This window comes from Somniosus microcephalus, chromosome 23 (assembly GCF_052327205.1).
Source record: "Somniosus microcephalus isolate GS21.2 chromosome 23, FLI_Smic_1.0, whole genome shotgun sequence".
In the NCBI taxonomy this organism is placed as follows: domain Eukaryota; kingdom Metazoa; phylum Chordata; class Chondrichthyes; order Squaliformes; family Somniosidae; genus Somniosus; species Somniosus microcephalus.
In genome coordinates this window covers 67,216,834-67,233,697 of record NC_141009.1, presented here as the reverse complement: position 1 = coordinate 67,233,697, position 16,864 = coordinate 67,216,834, and the positions used below count along the sequence as shown (strand labels likewise).

At 51.5% G+C, this 16,864-nt stretch overlaps 1 protein-coding gene across 1 annotated transcript in view; it reads right to left on the bottom strand.

Moving 5' to 3' along the window:
* LOC147101933 (neutrophil cytosol factor 2-like) overlaps positions 1-16,864 on the bottom strand; it is a 97,089-nt gene that overhangs the window by 49,126 nt on the left and 31,099 nt on the right. Inside the window, exon 6 of the mRNA XM_085965157.1 lies at positions 5,710-5,848. Coding sequence (XP_085821283.1) covers positions 5,710-5,848 — 139 coding nt within the window. The remainder of the gene's footprint in view (positions 1-5,709; positions 5,849-16,864) is intronic.

Genomic DNA, 16,864 nt, shown 5'->3' with positions numbered 1-16,864 from the left:
GACTAATTTGATTGAATTTTTTGAGGGGGTGACTAGGTGTGTGGATGAGGGTAACGCAGTGGATGTGGTATACATGGATTTCAGTAAGGCCTTCGATAAAGTCCCGCACAGGAGACTGGTCAAGAAGGTAAGAGCCCATGGAATCCAGGGTGCCTTGGCACATTGGATACAAAACTGGCTTAGTGGCAGAAGGCAGAGGGTGATGGTCGAAGGTTGTTTTTGTGACTGGAAGCCTGTGGCCAGTGGGGTACCACAGGGATCGGTGCTGGGTCCCTTGCTGTTTGTGGTCTACATTAATGACTTGGATATGAATGTAAAGGGTATGATCAGTAAGTTCGCGGATGATACAAAAATTGGTAGGGTGGTAAATAGCGAGGAGGGTAGCCTCAGTCTGCAGGACGATATAGATGGGTTGGTCAGATGGGCGGAACAGTGGCAAATGGAATTTAACCCGGAAAAGTGCGAGGTGATGCACTTTGGGGGGACTAACAAGGCAAAGGAATACACAATGAATGGAAAGACCCTAGGCAAGACGGAGGGTCAGAGGGATCTGGGTGTGCAAGTACACAGATCCCTGAAGGCGGCGGAACAGGTGGATAAGGTGGTAAAAAAGGCATATGGGATACTTGCCTTCATTAGCCGAGGCATTGAATATAAGAGCAAGGAGGTTATGATGGAGCTGTATAAAACACTGGTTAGGCCACAGCTGGAATATTGTGTGCAGTTCTGGTCGCCACACTACAGGAAGGATGTGATCGCGTTAGAGAGGGTGCAGAGGAGGTTCACCAGGATGTTACCAGGGCTGGAGCGCTTCAGCTATGAAGAGAGACTGGGCAGGTTGGGTTTGTTTTCCTTGGAGCTGAGGAGGCTGAGGGGGGACATGATTGAGGTGTACAAAATTATGAGGGGCATAGATAGGATGGATGCTGAGGAGCTTTTTCCCTTAGTAGAGGGGTCGATAACTAGGGGGCATAGATTCAAGGTAAAGGGCGGGAGGTTTAGAGGGGATTTGAGAAAGAACTTTTTCACCCAGAGGGTGGTTGGAGTCTGGAACTCACTGCCTGAAAGGGTTGTGGAGGCAGAAACCCTCACAACATTTAAGAAGCATTTGGATGTGCACTTGAAATGCCATAGCATACAAGGCTACGGGCCAAATGCTGGAATATGGGATTAGATTAGACAGGGCTTGATGGCCGGCGCGGACACGATGGGCCGAAGGGCCTCTATCCGTGCTGTATTACTCTATGACTCTATGACTCTATGACAACAATGAGTAAGGGTCGAGAAAAGGGTAGTCCCTATAAGGAGATGGTAACTGTTACTAGGCAAAGATGAGTGTTGATTTAATAACACTGTTAAAGTGGTTAATTAGAGAAGAATAACATCGCTGAGGAACTTGTTTACTTAAGTGTATAAATATGCTGCGATTACTGATGATTTTCGGAGTTGCTTGCCTAGCCCTTGACTAGGCACTCTCCCCTTGTGCACAAGTTAAATAAACTAACAATCTGACGGTACTGCTTGTGTGTTAGAGTCTTACTCGGAGTCGAGATTTCGATACCGCCTGCTGCACCTGCATGCTTACCTTCAGCGACTGGTGCACAAGGACACCCAGGTCTCGTTGCACTTCCCCTTCTCCCAATCTATTGCTGTTCAGATAATAAGCTGCCTTCCTGTTTTTGCCACCAAAGTGGATAACCTCGCATTTATCCACATTATACTGCATCTGCCATGCATCTGCCCAATCGCCCAACCTGTCCAAATCATACTGGAGTTTCTCGGCATCCTCCTCACAGCACACACGCCCACCAAGCTTTGTGTCATCTGCAAACTTAGAGATATTACATCTAGTTCCCTCATCTAGATCATTAATATATATTGTGAATAGCTGGGGTCCTAGGACCGAACCCTGCGGTATCCCACTAGTCACTGCCTGCCACTTGGAAAAGACCTGTTTATTCCAATTCTTTGCTTCCTGTCTGCCAACCAGTTCTCTATCCAAGTCAGTACTTTGCCCCCAATCCCATGTGCCTTAACTTTACACATTAATCTCTTATGCGGGACCTTATTGAAAGCATTCTGAAAGTCCAAATACACCACATCCACTGGTTCTCCCTTATCTATACTACCAGTTACATTCCAAAAAAATACCAGAAGATTAGTCAAGCACGATTTACCTTTTGTAAATCCATGTTGACTTTGTCCGATCCTGTCACTGTTTTCTAAGTCTTTTCCACATCTTTTATAATGGACTCTAGCAGTTTCCCCACTACCGATGTCAGGCTTACCGGTCTATAATTCCCCGTTTTCTCTCTACCACCTTTTTTGAACAGTGGGGTAACATTAGCTACCCTCCAATCCATGGGAACTGTTCCAGAGTCTATAGAATTTTGGAAGATGACCAGCAATGCATCTACTATTTCTAGGGCCACTTCCTTAAATACCCTAGGATGTAGATGATCAGGCCCTGGGGACTTATCGGCCTTTAATCCTGTCAATTTCCCGAACACCATTTCCCTACAAATACTGATTTCATTCAGTTCCTCCCTCTCATTAGACTCTATTTTCCCCGATATCTCTGGGAGGTTATTTGTGTCATCCTTTGTGAAGACAGAACCAAAGTATGTATGGTCAGCCATGTCTTTGTTCCCCATTATAAATTCCCCTGATTCTGACTGCAAGGGACCTATACTTGACTTCACCAACTTTTTCTCTTCACATATCTATAAAAGCTTCTACAGTCAGTTTTTATGTTCCCTGAAAGCTTACTCTCATACTCTATTCCTCCCCTCTTAATTAATCCCTTGTCCTCCTTTGCTGAATCCTAAACTGCTCCCAATCCTCAGGTTTACTGCTTTTTCTGGCCAATGCATATGCCCTCTCCTTGGATCTTATGCTATCCCTAATTTCCCTCATTAGCCACGGTTGAGTCACCTTTTTTGTTTTCACAGAAATCACAGAAATCACAGAAACCTCACAGTACAGATAGAGGCCATTTCGGCCCATCAAGCCTGCACCGACACATATCCCACCCGATCCCCGTAACCCCTACACATATCCCACCCTATCCCCATAACCCCACGTATTTAATCCCCCTAACACTAAGGGTCAATTTTTATCATAGCCAATCAACCTAACCCCGCACATCTTTGGACTGTGGGAGGAAACCGGAGCACCCGGAGAAAACCCACGCAAACACGGGGAGAATGTGCAAACTCCACACAGAGAGTCACCCGAGGCCGGATTCGAACCCGGGTCCCTGGCGCTGTGAGGCAACAGTGCTAACCACTATGCCACCGTGCTGCCCTTTTTTTTTTATTTTTATGCCAAACAGGGTTGAACAAATTCTGTAGTTCATCCATGCGATCTCTGAATGTTTGCCATTGCCTATCCACCGTCAACCCTTTGAGTAACATTCCCCAATCAACCCTACCCAACTCGCGCCTCATACCATCGTAGGTTCCTTTATTTAAATTCAGGACCCTAGTCTGAGTCAACTACTTCACTCTCCATCTTAAAGGAAGAATTCTATCATATTATGATTGCTCCGCCCCAAGGGGCCTCACACAACAAGATTGCTAATTAATCCTTTCTCATTACATAATACCCAGCCTAAGATGGCCTGGTCTCTAGTTGGTTACTCGACATATTGGTCCAGGAAACCATCTCGTATATGCTCCAGGAATTCCTCCTCCACAGTATTGTTACTAATTTGGTTAGCCCAATCTATATGTAGATAACTGCTGTGCCCTTATTGCACGCGTCTCTAATTTCCTGTTTAATGCCATCCCCAACCTCCGCATTACTGTTTGGGGGTCTGTATACCACTCCCACTAACGTTTTCTGCCCCTTGGTATTTCTCAGTTCTACCCATACAGATTCCACATTATCAGAGCTAATATCCTTCCTTTCAATTGTGTTAATCCCCTCTTTAACCAGCAATGTTACCCCGCCTCTTTTTCTTTTTGCCTGTCTTTCCTGAATATTGAATACCCCTGGATGTTGAGTTCCCAGCCTTGGTCACCCTGGAGCCATGTTTCTTTAATCCCAATCAAATCATATCCGTTTACCTCTATTTGCGCAGCTAATTCATCCACCTTATTACGAATGCTCCTTGCATTAAGACACAAAGGCCTAGAAATTCAGTGGGCTGCGCCACCCGTTAGCACCCTAAGAGGGCACTTAGTGGGTTTTACGCCACTGGCCACGCCTCCTGCTAAATTTAGCGGAACGCTAATGGCGGCGCTAGCAGTGCCCCGCTACCGCCCCGATCGCGAAATTTAGTTGCGCCCCCCGCTTTAACGCCGGTCGCAATTTGCGACCGGTTCAGGGAGTCCCACCTGCGGCGGTAGAGGAGCTGAGCAGCCATTATTTTTGCTGGCCGCCTGCCAGCACCTCGCCACGCCACCCTCCCCGGCCTCCTGAGCCCCTCCCCCGCGGAGTGCCGGCTGTGTCCCAAGAGCCCGGCACTTCTCCTCGGTGCCGGGCTCTTTTGCCGGCACTCGCGCTCTTTGAGCACGCTGCAGCAGGCCCCTCCCCTTTAAGAAGGGGAGGAAGGCCTGCAGTACCACAGCGCACCGTGCCGCAGTGTGTGGCGCTGCGGCACGTTGCGCTGCGATTTTCAGTTGCAGCGCCCCAAGAGGGATGCAGGGGCGCCTCGAGTAGTGCCGCACTTCCCTCTGGGGCGCTGAAACTGAATTTGCGGCGGGCGGTATTTCCGGCGCCCTGGCGAGGCTGGCACCCCAAATGGCCAAAGCCTTCAGGCATATTTTTTTAACACTCTTAGACCTTTTAGAATTATTATTTACTATGGCCATGTTTGATTTAAACCACTTGCTTTCTCTGACTGCCACCTTTGCTTTTCTCCTTGTCTTTTGCTTCTATCCTTGTTTCCCTTTCCTCTGTCTCACTGCTCAGGTTCCCAACCCCCTGCCATTTTAGTTTAAACCCTCCCCCAGAGCACTAGCAAACACTCTCCCTAGGACATCGGTCCCGGTCCTGCCCAGGTGCAAACCGTCCAGTTTGTACTGGTCCCACCTCCCCCTTGAATCCCTCCCCCTTGCACCATTCCGACTGTGTACCACTGTGCTGCCAACCTGGTGGGTCTGTCCTGCAGGTGGGACAGGACATACTCAGGGATGGTGAAAGAGGAGTTTGGGACATTGGCTGAAAGGTATGATTCTGTGAGTGTGACTATGTCAGGCTGTTGCTTGACTAGTCTGTGGGACAGCTCTCCCAATTTTGGCACAAGTCCCCAGATGTTGGTGAAGAGGACTTTGCAGGGTTGACTGGGCTGGGTGTGCCACTGTCATGTCCGTAGCCAGTGCCGAGGTCGATGCCGGGTGGTCCATCCCCAGGCGCCTCCCCATAACCTAGCATAGTCCCCAGGCCCCTCCCCATAACCCAGCACAGTCCCCAGGCCCCTCCCCATAACCCAGCACAGTCCCCAGGCCCCGCCCCATAACCCAGCACAGTCCCCAGGCCCCTCCCCATAACCCAGCACAGTCCCCAGGCCCCGCCCCATAACCCAGCACAGTCCCCAGGCCCCTCCCCATAACCCAGCACAGTCCCCAGGCCCCTCCCCATAACCCAGCCTGTCCCCAGGCTCCTCCCCATGGATTAGCTGGGGTTGGTGAAATGGCAGTGTCAATGGTGAACCTCAGTGGGTTAACACACTAGTACAGGGAACAAATTCCACACCGCTCTCACCTGACCATCAGCAATAACTGTTGACCAGCCATCCTCTCCATTTTCCAGGACGAACACAACACTCCCAACTTTCGCTTCAGCCTCACTTGCTGTTTTCGGAGTGAAGTCAAACAGCAGATGGTGATATCCTCTTGTTCCTCTGATAACAGGCAGGATAACTAATTAGCCAATAGCAAGCAGGGACCATTAATAACAACAGGTGTCAGCTGTAGCTCAGTGGGGCCCACTCTCACTTGAGTCAGAAGGCTGTGAGCTCAAGTCTCACTCCAGAGGCTTGAGCATAAAATCTAGGCTGACCCTCCAATGCAGTACTGAGGGAGTGCTGCACTGTCGCAGGTGCTGTCTTTCGGATGTGTCGTTAAACCGAGGTCCCGTTTGCCCTCTCAGGTTGATGTAAAAGATCCCACAACACTATTCTCTCCAGTGTCCTAGCCAAATATTGATCATTCAGCCAACATCACTAAAAACAGATGATCTGGGCATTATCTCATTGCTGTTTGTGGGATCTTGCTGTGGGCAAATTGACTGCCGTGTTTCCTACATTACGACAGGGACTGAACTTCAAAAGTACTTTATTGGTTGTAAAATGCTTTGGGATGTCCTGAGGCCGTGAAAGGTGCAATAGAAATGGATGAGCAGAAATCACTAAAAACTAGTGGACAGGTACAAAAAAATTATCAAAAAGGCTAATGGAATGTTGGCTTTCATCTCAAGAGGGCTGGAATACAAAGGGGGAGGAAGTGATGTTCCAGTTGTACAGAGTTCTGGTTAAACACCATCTGGACACTGGTTCAGTTCTGGGCCCCACACCTCAGGAAGGATAGATTGGTCTCGGAGGGGAAGCAGCACAGATTCACCAGAATGGGGTACTGGAGTTTAAAGGGTTAAATTATAAGGACAGGTAGCATAAATGTGACTTGTATTCTCATGAGTATAGGAGATTGAGGGGTGATCTAATCAAGGTGTTTAAAGTGTTAAAAGGATTTGATAGGGTAGATACAGAGAAACGATTCCCTCTGGTGGGGGAGTCCAGAATAAGGGGGCAAAATCTTAAAAAATTAGAGCCAGGCCATTCACGGGCAATGTCAGGAAGTACTTTTTCACACTATGGGTAGTGGAAATCTGGAACTCTCCACCCCCCCCCCCCCACCCCGCCAAAAGGCTGTGGATGGTGGGGGTCAATTGGAACTTTCAAGACTGAGGTTGATACATTTTTTGGGGGTAAAAGTATTAAAGGTTACGGAACCAAGGCGGGTAGATAGAGTTGAGTTGTGGATCAGCCATGATCTACCTGAATGGCAGAACAGGCTTGAGGGGCTGAAAGGCCTCTACTTTTTTGAATGTTACAAAGATCCAGTACTTCCACTTGCATAACTTCCACTCACCCATCCTCACATTGGGTCTAGTCCCTTAACAGCTCAAATTTACAATTTTCATTATCATGTTTAAATCCCTTCTTGGCCTCACCCCTCCCTATCTCAGTAACCTCCTCCAACCCTCCAACTCCACACTACTGCCGGCCGTGCCTCCAGCTGCCTAGGCCCTGTGGTCTGGAATTCACCCCCTAAATCTCTCCACATCTATATCTGCCTCTCCTCCTCAAGACCCCCTTTAAAATCCACCTCTTTAACAACAACAACATGTATTTATATAGTGCCTTTAACATAGTAAAACGTCCCAAGGTGCTTCACTGGAGCGTTATCAAACAAACTTTGACACTGAGCCACATAAGAGTCACAGGCCTAGAAATTGGGTATAGCCCCCGCTTGAGGCGTTAGAACTGGCGCTGCGCAAAGTTTATAGCCAGACGAAACTTATCGCCGCCTGGCGCGATATTGGGTTGCATCGCCCCCAAAGGTGATTGAGGCGCGAATTCAGATGTTGCACGGGCCTCCTAAGGTGGAAAACTTCCGGCGTTACCCAATATCGGCGCGGACGGGCGCAGCGCAGGTGATCTCAATTACCGATAACCACGAGACTTCCAGGCGCTGGCCGGCTCTTAAAGGGGTGGGTCAGTCAGCCTCAGCTTCCACACTCATCACCCTGTAGGCCTCAGAATCGGCGCACGCCCTTCTCTGGCGCAAAAAACTTGGCCAAGATGGAGAAGGTGAGACAGAGAGCAGAGCGCTTCAGCACTGAGGCTCTGGAGCAGTTGGTGGCCGCAGTGGAGCGCCGTCGAGATGTTCTCTATCCTGACAATGGCAGGAGGCCAAATCAAAAGGACTACCGCCGAGCTTGGAGGGATGTTTGTCAGAGGGTCAACTCCAGCAGCATGGCGGCCAGGAGCCCTGTTCAGTGCAGGAAGAAATTCAACAACCTCACTCGGGTCGTTAGGGTGAGTGGTGTTTATGCAAACTTCTGATTCCCTCCATCTGCACCTGACTTCATGGCTACAGGGTGCGCGATGCCCCAATGGCCATGTGTCAGCAAGCACCCATGGCCCTTTCTGGGCACACACATGCACATTTGACTCAGGGCATCATGTAAGGGCTCTTGCACCATCGGGGGCATGAGATGATCACTCAGGGCATCATGTAAGGGCTCTTGCACCATGGGGGGCATGAGATGATCACTCAGGGCATCATGTAACAGAACTTCCCCTTCTTTCCCCTGCAGTCCAAGCTGGCGACCATTCGCAAGGACCAGCTTCGAACCGGTGGAGGACCTCCACAAGTGGTCACTCTGATGGATCTAGAGGAGAGAGTGCATCAGATTCTTGGAGGACGTCCGAGTGGTCCTGTTACCACTGCAGCTGCCGACCCCATTGGTAAGGATCTCACCTTTTTCAGCTGTCTCCTTCCACTTGGTCCCCCCGCCAGCATGCTTTCTCACTGTGGAGCCATGTCATAGCCTTGCCGCAATCTGGCATGCCTTGCTGCCAACCTGTCCTTTTGCTAAAGCCACTCTTCCACCTCCCTGCTTTCAGGTGCTGCATCACCAGCTCGGGATCCGGGCCCTGAAGCTGCCAGTGCCAGTGGCTCCGGAGGCGAGGATCAGGAGGAAGCTGCACCATCCGTTCCAGCCGCAGGGGAGCCAACACATCTGCAGACTGGGGATAGTCGCTCCCTGGAGGGGAGGGGGGGGGGAGCTCTGATGAGGAGCCAGTTGCCAGAACAAGCGGCCTGCAGCAACGCGAGGGGGGTAGGCAAGTTCGGACACCGGCTCCCCGGAGGGCGAGGCAGGGAGCGATGACTGCTGCACAGAGTGCAGAGGCGGTGCATAGCCTGGCTGAAATGAGCACCCAGGCCCGGCTCAGGCACACTGAGCTTATGGCTGCAGTGGGGAGGATGCCTCAGTCGATAGAAACAGTGGCAAAGAGTGTGCTGGACTTTGGCACTGCAATGAAGAGGACTGTCCAGGGCTTCGGGGCAGCAATGGAGAGGACTGTCCAGGGCTTCGAGGCCGCTATGGAAAGGACTGTTCAGAGCTTCGGACAATCCCTGGAAAGGTCTGTCCAGGGCTTGTCCGAGGCAGTGGAACGGACTTCTCCGGCCTTGCCCGAAGCAATGGAGAGAACTGTCCAGGGCTTCTCCGAAGCACTGGCACCTGCCACACAGGTCCTCACTGCTGCCACGCAGTCACTTGCTGGCCTCGTCCAGACCCAGATTGAGGCAACGCGAACTCTCACTGCTGCCACCCTCTCTGCATCAGCTAGGATCACCCGGGGCCCTTCCATTACCACACGAGGCCAGGAATCAGTGGAGCAGTCGCTTGTGGCGGTAGAGCCGAGCCGGTCCCCTCCGAGAGCCAGTATGTCGTCCGACCATGGTGCAGGTGTCCTCTCTCGGCAGGTGACCATTGCTCTTGCCACCGCTGGAACGTCTGCAGTGCAGCTGCCACCACCTGCAGGGCACACTGCTTCCAGCCATGCCCAGATCAAGCAGCCAGCCTCCGCACCCTCCAAGCCCAGAGGTCATCCAGGCCGTCCATCAGGGGCTTCTGCGATTCCAGACAGTCACCAGGCATCCCCCAGCCTTGACCCCGCCACTGGGGTTCAATTACGTAGGAGCAGCAGGGAGGGAAGGGGCCGACCACGAAAGAGAAGTTGGTCTCCATCAAGGGGCCAGCAGTAGAGGGAGTTGCTGAGACGTTTCTTCCTCCAAATTCAAGGGCGCCCTCACCTGTTGTGATTGTTTGTGATGGTTTGTTTAGTTTTGCGGCTTTGCCAGAGAGTTGACTGTTATTTTGTTAGTTATGGTTTCTGTTCCCAGGGAATTGTGCATTGACTGCCATGATCATCTGGCGGTGGTCACAGACCAGCTGGACATTGAGGGAGTGGAACCCCTTTCGGTTGCGGAACTCCTCTGGATTCTGCAATGGCGCCCGCAAAGCCACGTGTGTGCAATCTATGGCCCCCTGCACCATGGGGAAGTCCGCAATAGCAGCGAAGCCCTGCGCGCGCTCCGCCTGCTTCTCCAGGGTCGCAGTGAAGGTGATTAATTGACGCCTCCTTCTATAGAGGGCAGCTGTCACTTGCCAGATGCAACAATGCACTGCAAATTGTGTTATATTCGCGATGTCCCCAGTGGCTGACTGAAAGTATCCGCTTGCGTAAAAGTTCAGGGCAACAGTCACTTTGACGGCAACCGACAGAGAGGTTCTGCACCATAGACGCGGCTGCAGATCCTCAGCAAGCAGGTGGCACAGCTCAGTCACAACCTCCTTACCGAATCTGACCTTCGCAGACACTGCTCCTCGGACATGGTGAGGTATGACACCTGCTGCCTGAAAAACCTCGCAGCGTATTGTCGGATTGGCCGACCTCCATTGCCCCTCCTCCTTCTGGCCAATCCCGGCCCTCTCTCCCGCCGTCTCTGTGCCCCTTCCAAGTGTCCGGCCATGAGGACGTTCCCCTCCAAAGCAGCTCCCATTGCTATGCCAGACGGGCAACACACAGTAATGTCTCGCGCTCCAACTGCTCCAGACAGGCCTGCAGCTCCCAAGTCTTCGAAGGCTAAATCCGAAAAATAGTGTGCAACAGTAGTTCACCAACTCTCTCCAGCAACGAACAGAATGAACAGGCCAAGTGCCTGCGGCTTTTATACTAGAGCTGTCCCCTTTAAATAGCGCCCCCCGACTCCGAGAAGGGCCTGGGAATGTTCCATACAACTGTCACCATAGTGCCAGGCGGAAAGGTTCCGGGCACCACCAAATATCCAGTCAGGGGCGCCAAAAAGGCGTTGCACACTGAAATGACGTCATTAGCTGCCTGCGCACGCGGGCGCGCGCTAAGAGTTAGCGCTGGCGCTAAATGGATACGCAATATGGGAAGTGTCGCTATCTTCATTGCGCCCGCCCGAACATTGGGTAACGCCCCAATTCTTGGCCTCTTTAGGTGCTAATCGCTGGCGCAACCAACCGAATTTCTAGGCCATAGAGTCATACAGCAGAGAAAGAGGCCCTTCGGCCCATCGCATCCGCGCCGGCCATCAAGCCCTGTCTATTCTAATCCCATTTTCCAGCATTTGGTCCGTAGCCTTGTATGCTATGGCATTTCAAGTGCTCATCCAAATGCTTCTTGAATGTTGTGAGGGTTCCTGCCTCTACCACCCTTTCAGGCAGTGAGTTCCAGATTCCAACCACCCTCTGGGTGAAAAAGTTCTTCCTCAAATCCCCTCTAAACCTCCTGCCCCTTACCTTGAATCTATGCCCCCTTGTTATTGACCCCTCTACTAAGGGGAAAAGTTCCTTTCTATCTACCCTATCTATGCCCCTCATAATTTTGTATACCTCAATCAGGGCCCCCCTCCGCCTTCTCTGCTCCAAGGAAAACAACCCCAGCCTGTCCAGTCTTTCTTCATAGCTGAAGTGCTCCAGCCCAGGTAACATCTTGGTAAATCTCCTCTGCACCCTCTCCAAAGCAATCACATCCTTCCTACAGTGTGGCAACCAGAACTGCACACAGTACTCCAGCTGTGGCCTTACCAGCATTTTGTACAACTCCATCATAACCTCCCTGCTCTTATATTCTATGCCTCGGCTAATGAAGGCAAGTATCCCATATGCCTCGGCTAATGAAGGCAAGTATCCCTTATTAGGACAGGCGAAAGAGGTAGGTTTTAAGGAGAGTCTTAAAAGAAGAGACCAAGGTAGAGAGGCGGAGAGGTTTAGGGAGGGAATTCCAGAGCTTGGGGCCCAGGCAGCTCAAGAAATGGCCACCAATGGTGGAGTGATTAAAATCGGAGATACGCAAAAGGCCAGAATCGGATGAGCAGAGATCTTGGGGGGTTGTGGGGCTGGAGGAGGTTACAGAGATGGGGAGGGGCGAGGCCATGGAGGGATTTGAAAACAAGGATGGGAATTTTTTAATTGAGAAGTTGCTGGACTGGGAGCCAATGTAGGTCAGCGAGCACAGGGCTGATGGGTGAACGGGACTCGGTGCGTGTTAGCATATGGGCAGCAGAGTTTTGGATGAACTCAGGATTATGGAGGATGGAAGATGGGAGGCCGGCAAGGAGAGCATTGGAATAGTCCAGCCTAGGCATGGGAGGGTCTCAGCAGCAGATGAGCTGAGGCAGGGGCAGAGTCGGGCGATGTTACGGAGGTGGAAGTAGGTGGTCTTGGTGATGGAGGAGATATGTGGTCGGAAGCTCAGCTCAGGATCAAATATGACAGCAAGGTTGTGAGCGGTCTGGTTCAGCCTCAGACAGTTGCCAGGGAGAGGGATGGAGTCAGTGGTGAGCGAACGGAGTTTGTGGCAGAGACTGAAGACAATGGCTTTGGTCTTCCCAATATTTAGTTGGAGGAAATTTCTGCTCATCCAATGCTGGATGTCTGACAAGCAGTGTGACAAATCAGAGACAGTGGAGGTGTTGAGAGAAGTGGTGGTGAGGTCGAGCCAATGCAGGTGATGATCGGGATAGGTAAGATTGGAACCAGGCGAGTGCAGTCCCACCCAGCTGGCCGATGGGACGTTGGAAGAGGATGGTGTGGTCAACAGTGTCAAAGGCTGCAGACAGGTCGAGAAGGATGTTATTTGTGACTTTGATAAGGGTAATTTCAGTGCTTGGTGGGGTGGAAACCTGATGGGAGGGGCCAAACATGGATTTGCGGGAAAGGTGGACGTGGATTTGGGAGGCGACGACACATTCAAGGACTTCGGAGAGGAAAGGGAGTTGGAGATGGCGCGGTTGTTTGTGAGGGCGGAGAGGTCAATGATGGGGTTTTTGAGGAGAGGGGTGATGATGGCAGATTTGACGGGAGGCGGGCAGTACCTGAGGAGAGGGGACCATTACAATATCAGCTAACATGGCAGGCAGGAAGGGAAGTTGGGTGGTCAGCAGATTGGTGAGAATAGGGTCGAGGGAGCAGGGGGTAGGTCTCATGGACAAGATGAGAGCGGAGAGGTCATGAGGGGAGATAGGAGAGAAACTAGAAAAAGATGTGAGTTCAGGGCTAGGGCAGGGGGGAACCTTAGAGGAAGTTTGGCCTGGTGGGCAAGCGGAAGGGAGGGAAGTGACAAAGGCACTGAACAAATGGTCTCAATCTTAGAGACACCATGAGCTGACACTTGTTGTTGGAGGTGAGGGTGGAGGAGACAGGGAGAGGGATAAATTGAGATGTTTTACAGGAGAGAAGAAAGGTCGGGGGTTATCTTTAAATTGCAGGATGATCCTGGAACAGTGAGCAGCTTTAGCCGAGGAGAGCAGGACCCGAGAGTGTTTTAGGTGGTCCAGCCAGACCTGGCAATCATTGGTTATATTAAACCTTTGGTCGTGCCTCCTAATATCATTCTCTGGACCAGTGTCATTTTTCGATGACACCTTTGTGAAGTGCTTTGGGACATTTTTTCTACGTAAAAGGTGCCTCATAACTGCAGGTTGCTATTGCTGTTCTTGCTTAGCTAACTGAGCTTCAACTTTCAAAGGTGTCAATATTACAACTGGCTCCCTTGATGAATATGTTTCCATAGAACTATTACTGAAGTGGTCAAAACTAGGGACAGTTTGAGAACATAGAATGCCAGCCCAGTGCAGTATGAGAGGCTGTCAGATACCAATCACACTGGCACAGCCCCCACCCCTGGATCCCAGTCACACTGGCACTGCCCCCACCCCTGGATACCAATCACACTGGCACTGCCTCCATCCCTGGATCCCAGTCACACTGGCACTGCCCCCACCCCTGGATACCAATCACACTGGCAGTGCCTCCATCCCTGGATCCCAGTCACACTGGCACTGCCCCACCCCTGGATCCCAGTCACACTGGCACTGCCTCCATCCCTGGATCCCAGTCACACTGGCACTGCCTCCACCCCTGGATCCCAGTCACACTGGCACTGCCCCACCCCTGGATCCCAGTCACACTGGCACTGCCCCACCCCTGGATCCCAGTCACTCTGGCACTGCCCCACCCATGGATACCAGAAACAGACTGGCCAGGATCTCGCTATATAAGAAAAACTTCTTCTATCGCGCCGTTCACAAATTCAGAATGTCCCAAAGCTAAGACAGCCAAAGAAGATCTTTTGAAATGTCGTCCCACTCGCAATGTCGGAAAAGCAGCAGTGAATTTGCAGACAGCAAGGACAGAATGACCAGATCATCAGCAAACACAGAAACATCGAAGATAGGAGCAGGAGTCGGCCATTCGGCCCCTCGAGCCTGCTCCGCCATTCAATGCGATCATGGCTGATCATCAAAATTCAGTACCCTGTCCCGGCATTCTCCCTAAACCCCTTGATCTCTTTAGTCTTAAGAAATATATCCAACTCCTTCTTGAATATATTTAATGAATTGGTCTCGACTGCCTTTTGTGGTAGAGAATTCCACAGCTTCACCACTTTCTGGGTGAAGAAATTCCTCCTCATTTCTGTCCTAAATGGCTTACCCCTTATCCTTATGCTGGGGACAACCCCCCTGCTCTTTTTCACATAGTGCCAGGTGATCCCTTTGAGAGGGCAGAGGAGCCTCAGTTCAATGTTTCATCCGAAAGATGGCACATGTGGCAGTGCAGCGGGTTGGAAACCACGACGGTATGATTCATGAGGTGACAGAGTTACTACTCAGCCATGACACATACATTAATGTGGGGGAACTCCCTGTGTAATGTGAGGGAACTCACCGTGTAATGTGGGGGAACTCACCGTGTAATGTGGGGGAACTCACCGTGTAACGTGGGGGAACTCACTGTGTAATGTGGGGGAACTCACCGTGTAATGTGGGGGAACTCACCGTGTAACGTGGGGGAACTCACTGTGTAACGTGGGGGAACTCACTGTGTAACGTGGGGGAACTCACCGTGTAACGTGGGGGAACTCACTGTGTAACGTGGGGGAACTCACTGTGTAATGTGGGGGAACTCACCGTGTAATGTGGGGGAACTCACCGTGTAATGTGGGGGAACTCACTGTGTAATGTGGGGGAACTCACTGTGTAATGTGGGGGAACTCACCGTGTAATGTGGGGGAACTCACTGTGTAATGTGGGGGAACTCACTGTGTAATGTGGGGGAACTCACTGTGTAACGTGGGGGAACTCACTGTGTAATGTGGGGGAACTCACCGTGTAACGTGGGGGAACTCACTGTGTAACGTGGGGGAACTCACTGTGTAATGTGGGGGAACTCACCGTGTAATGTGGGGGACCTCACCGTGTAATGTGGGGGAACTCACCGTGTAATGTGGGGGAACTCACCGTGTAACGTGGGGGAACTCACTGTGTAACGTGGGGGAACACACCGTGTAATGTGGGGGACCTCACCGTGTAATGTGGGGGAACTCACCGTGTAATGTGGGGGAACTCACCGTGTAACGTGGGGGAACTCACTGTGTAACGTGGGGGAACTCACTGTGTAATGTGGGGGAACTCACCGTGTAATGTGGGGGAACTCACTGTGTAATGTGGGGGAACTCACTGTGTAATGTGGGGGAACTCACTGTGTAACGTGGGGGAACTCACTGTGTAATGTGGGGGAACTCACCGTGTAACGTGGGGGAACTCACTGTGTAACGTGGGGGAACTCACTGTGTAATGTGGGGGAACTCACCGTGTAATGTGGGGGAACTCACTGTGTAACGTGGGGGAACTCACTGTGTAATGTGGGGGAACTCACTGTGTAATGTGGGGGAACTCACCGTGTAATGTGGGGGAACTCACTGTGTAATGTGGGGGAACTCACCGTGTAATGTGGGGGAACTCACCGTGTAACGTGGGGGAACTCACTGTGTAACGTGGGGGAACTCACTGTGTAACGTGGGGGAACTCACTGTGTAATGTGGGGGAACTCACCGTGTAACGTGGGGGAACTCACCGTGTAACGTGGGGGAACTCACTGTGTAACGTGGGGGAACTCACTGTGTAACGTGGGGGAACTCACTGTGTAATGTGGGGGAACTCACTGTGTAACGTGGGGGAACTCACTGTGTAACGTGGGGGAACTCACTGTGTAATGTGGGGGAACTCACCGTGTAATGTGGGGGAACTCACCGTGTAACGTGGGGGAACTCACCGTGTAATGTGAGGGAACTCACCGTGTAACGTGGGGGAACTCACTGTGTAATGTGGGGGAACTCACTGTGTAATGTGGGGGAACTCACCGTGTAATGTGGGGGAACTCACTGTGTAACGTGGGGGAACTCACTGTGTAATGTGGGGGAACTCACTGTGTAATGTGAGGGAACTCACTGTGTAATGTGGGGGAACTCACTGTGTAACGTGGGGGAACTCCCTGTGTAATGTGAGGGAACTCACTGTGTAATGTGGGGGAACTCACCGTGTAATGTGGGGGAACTCACTGTGTAACGTGGGGGAACTCACTGTGTAACGTGGGGGAACTCACTGTGTAACGTGGGGGAACTCACTGTGTAATGTGGGGGAACTCACTGTGTAACGTGGGGGAACTCACTGTGTAACGTGGGGGAACTCACTGTGTAACGTGGGGGAACTCACTGTGTAACGTGGGGGAACTCACTGTGTAATGTGGGGGAACTCACTGTGTAATGTTGGGGAACTCACTGTGTAATGTGGGGGAACTCACTGTGTAATGTGGGGGAACTCACTGTGTAATGTGGGGGAACTCACTGTGTAATGTGGGGGAACTCACTGTGTAATGTGGGGGAACTCACTGTGTAACGTGGGGGAACTCACTGTGTAATGTGGGGGAACTCACTGTGTAATGTGGGGGAACTCACTGTGTAATGTGGAGGAACTCA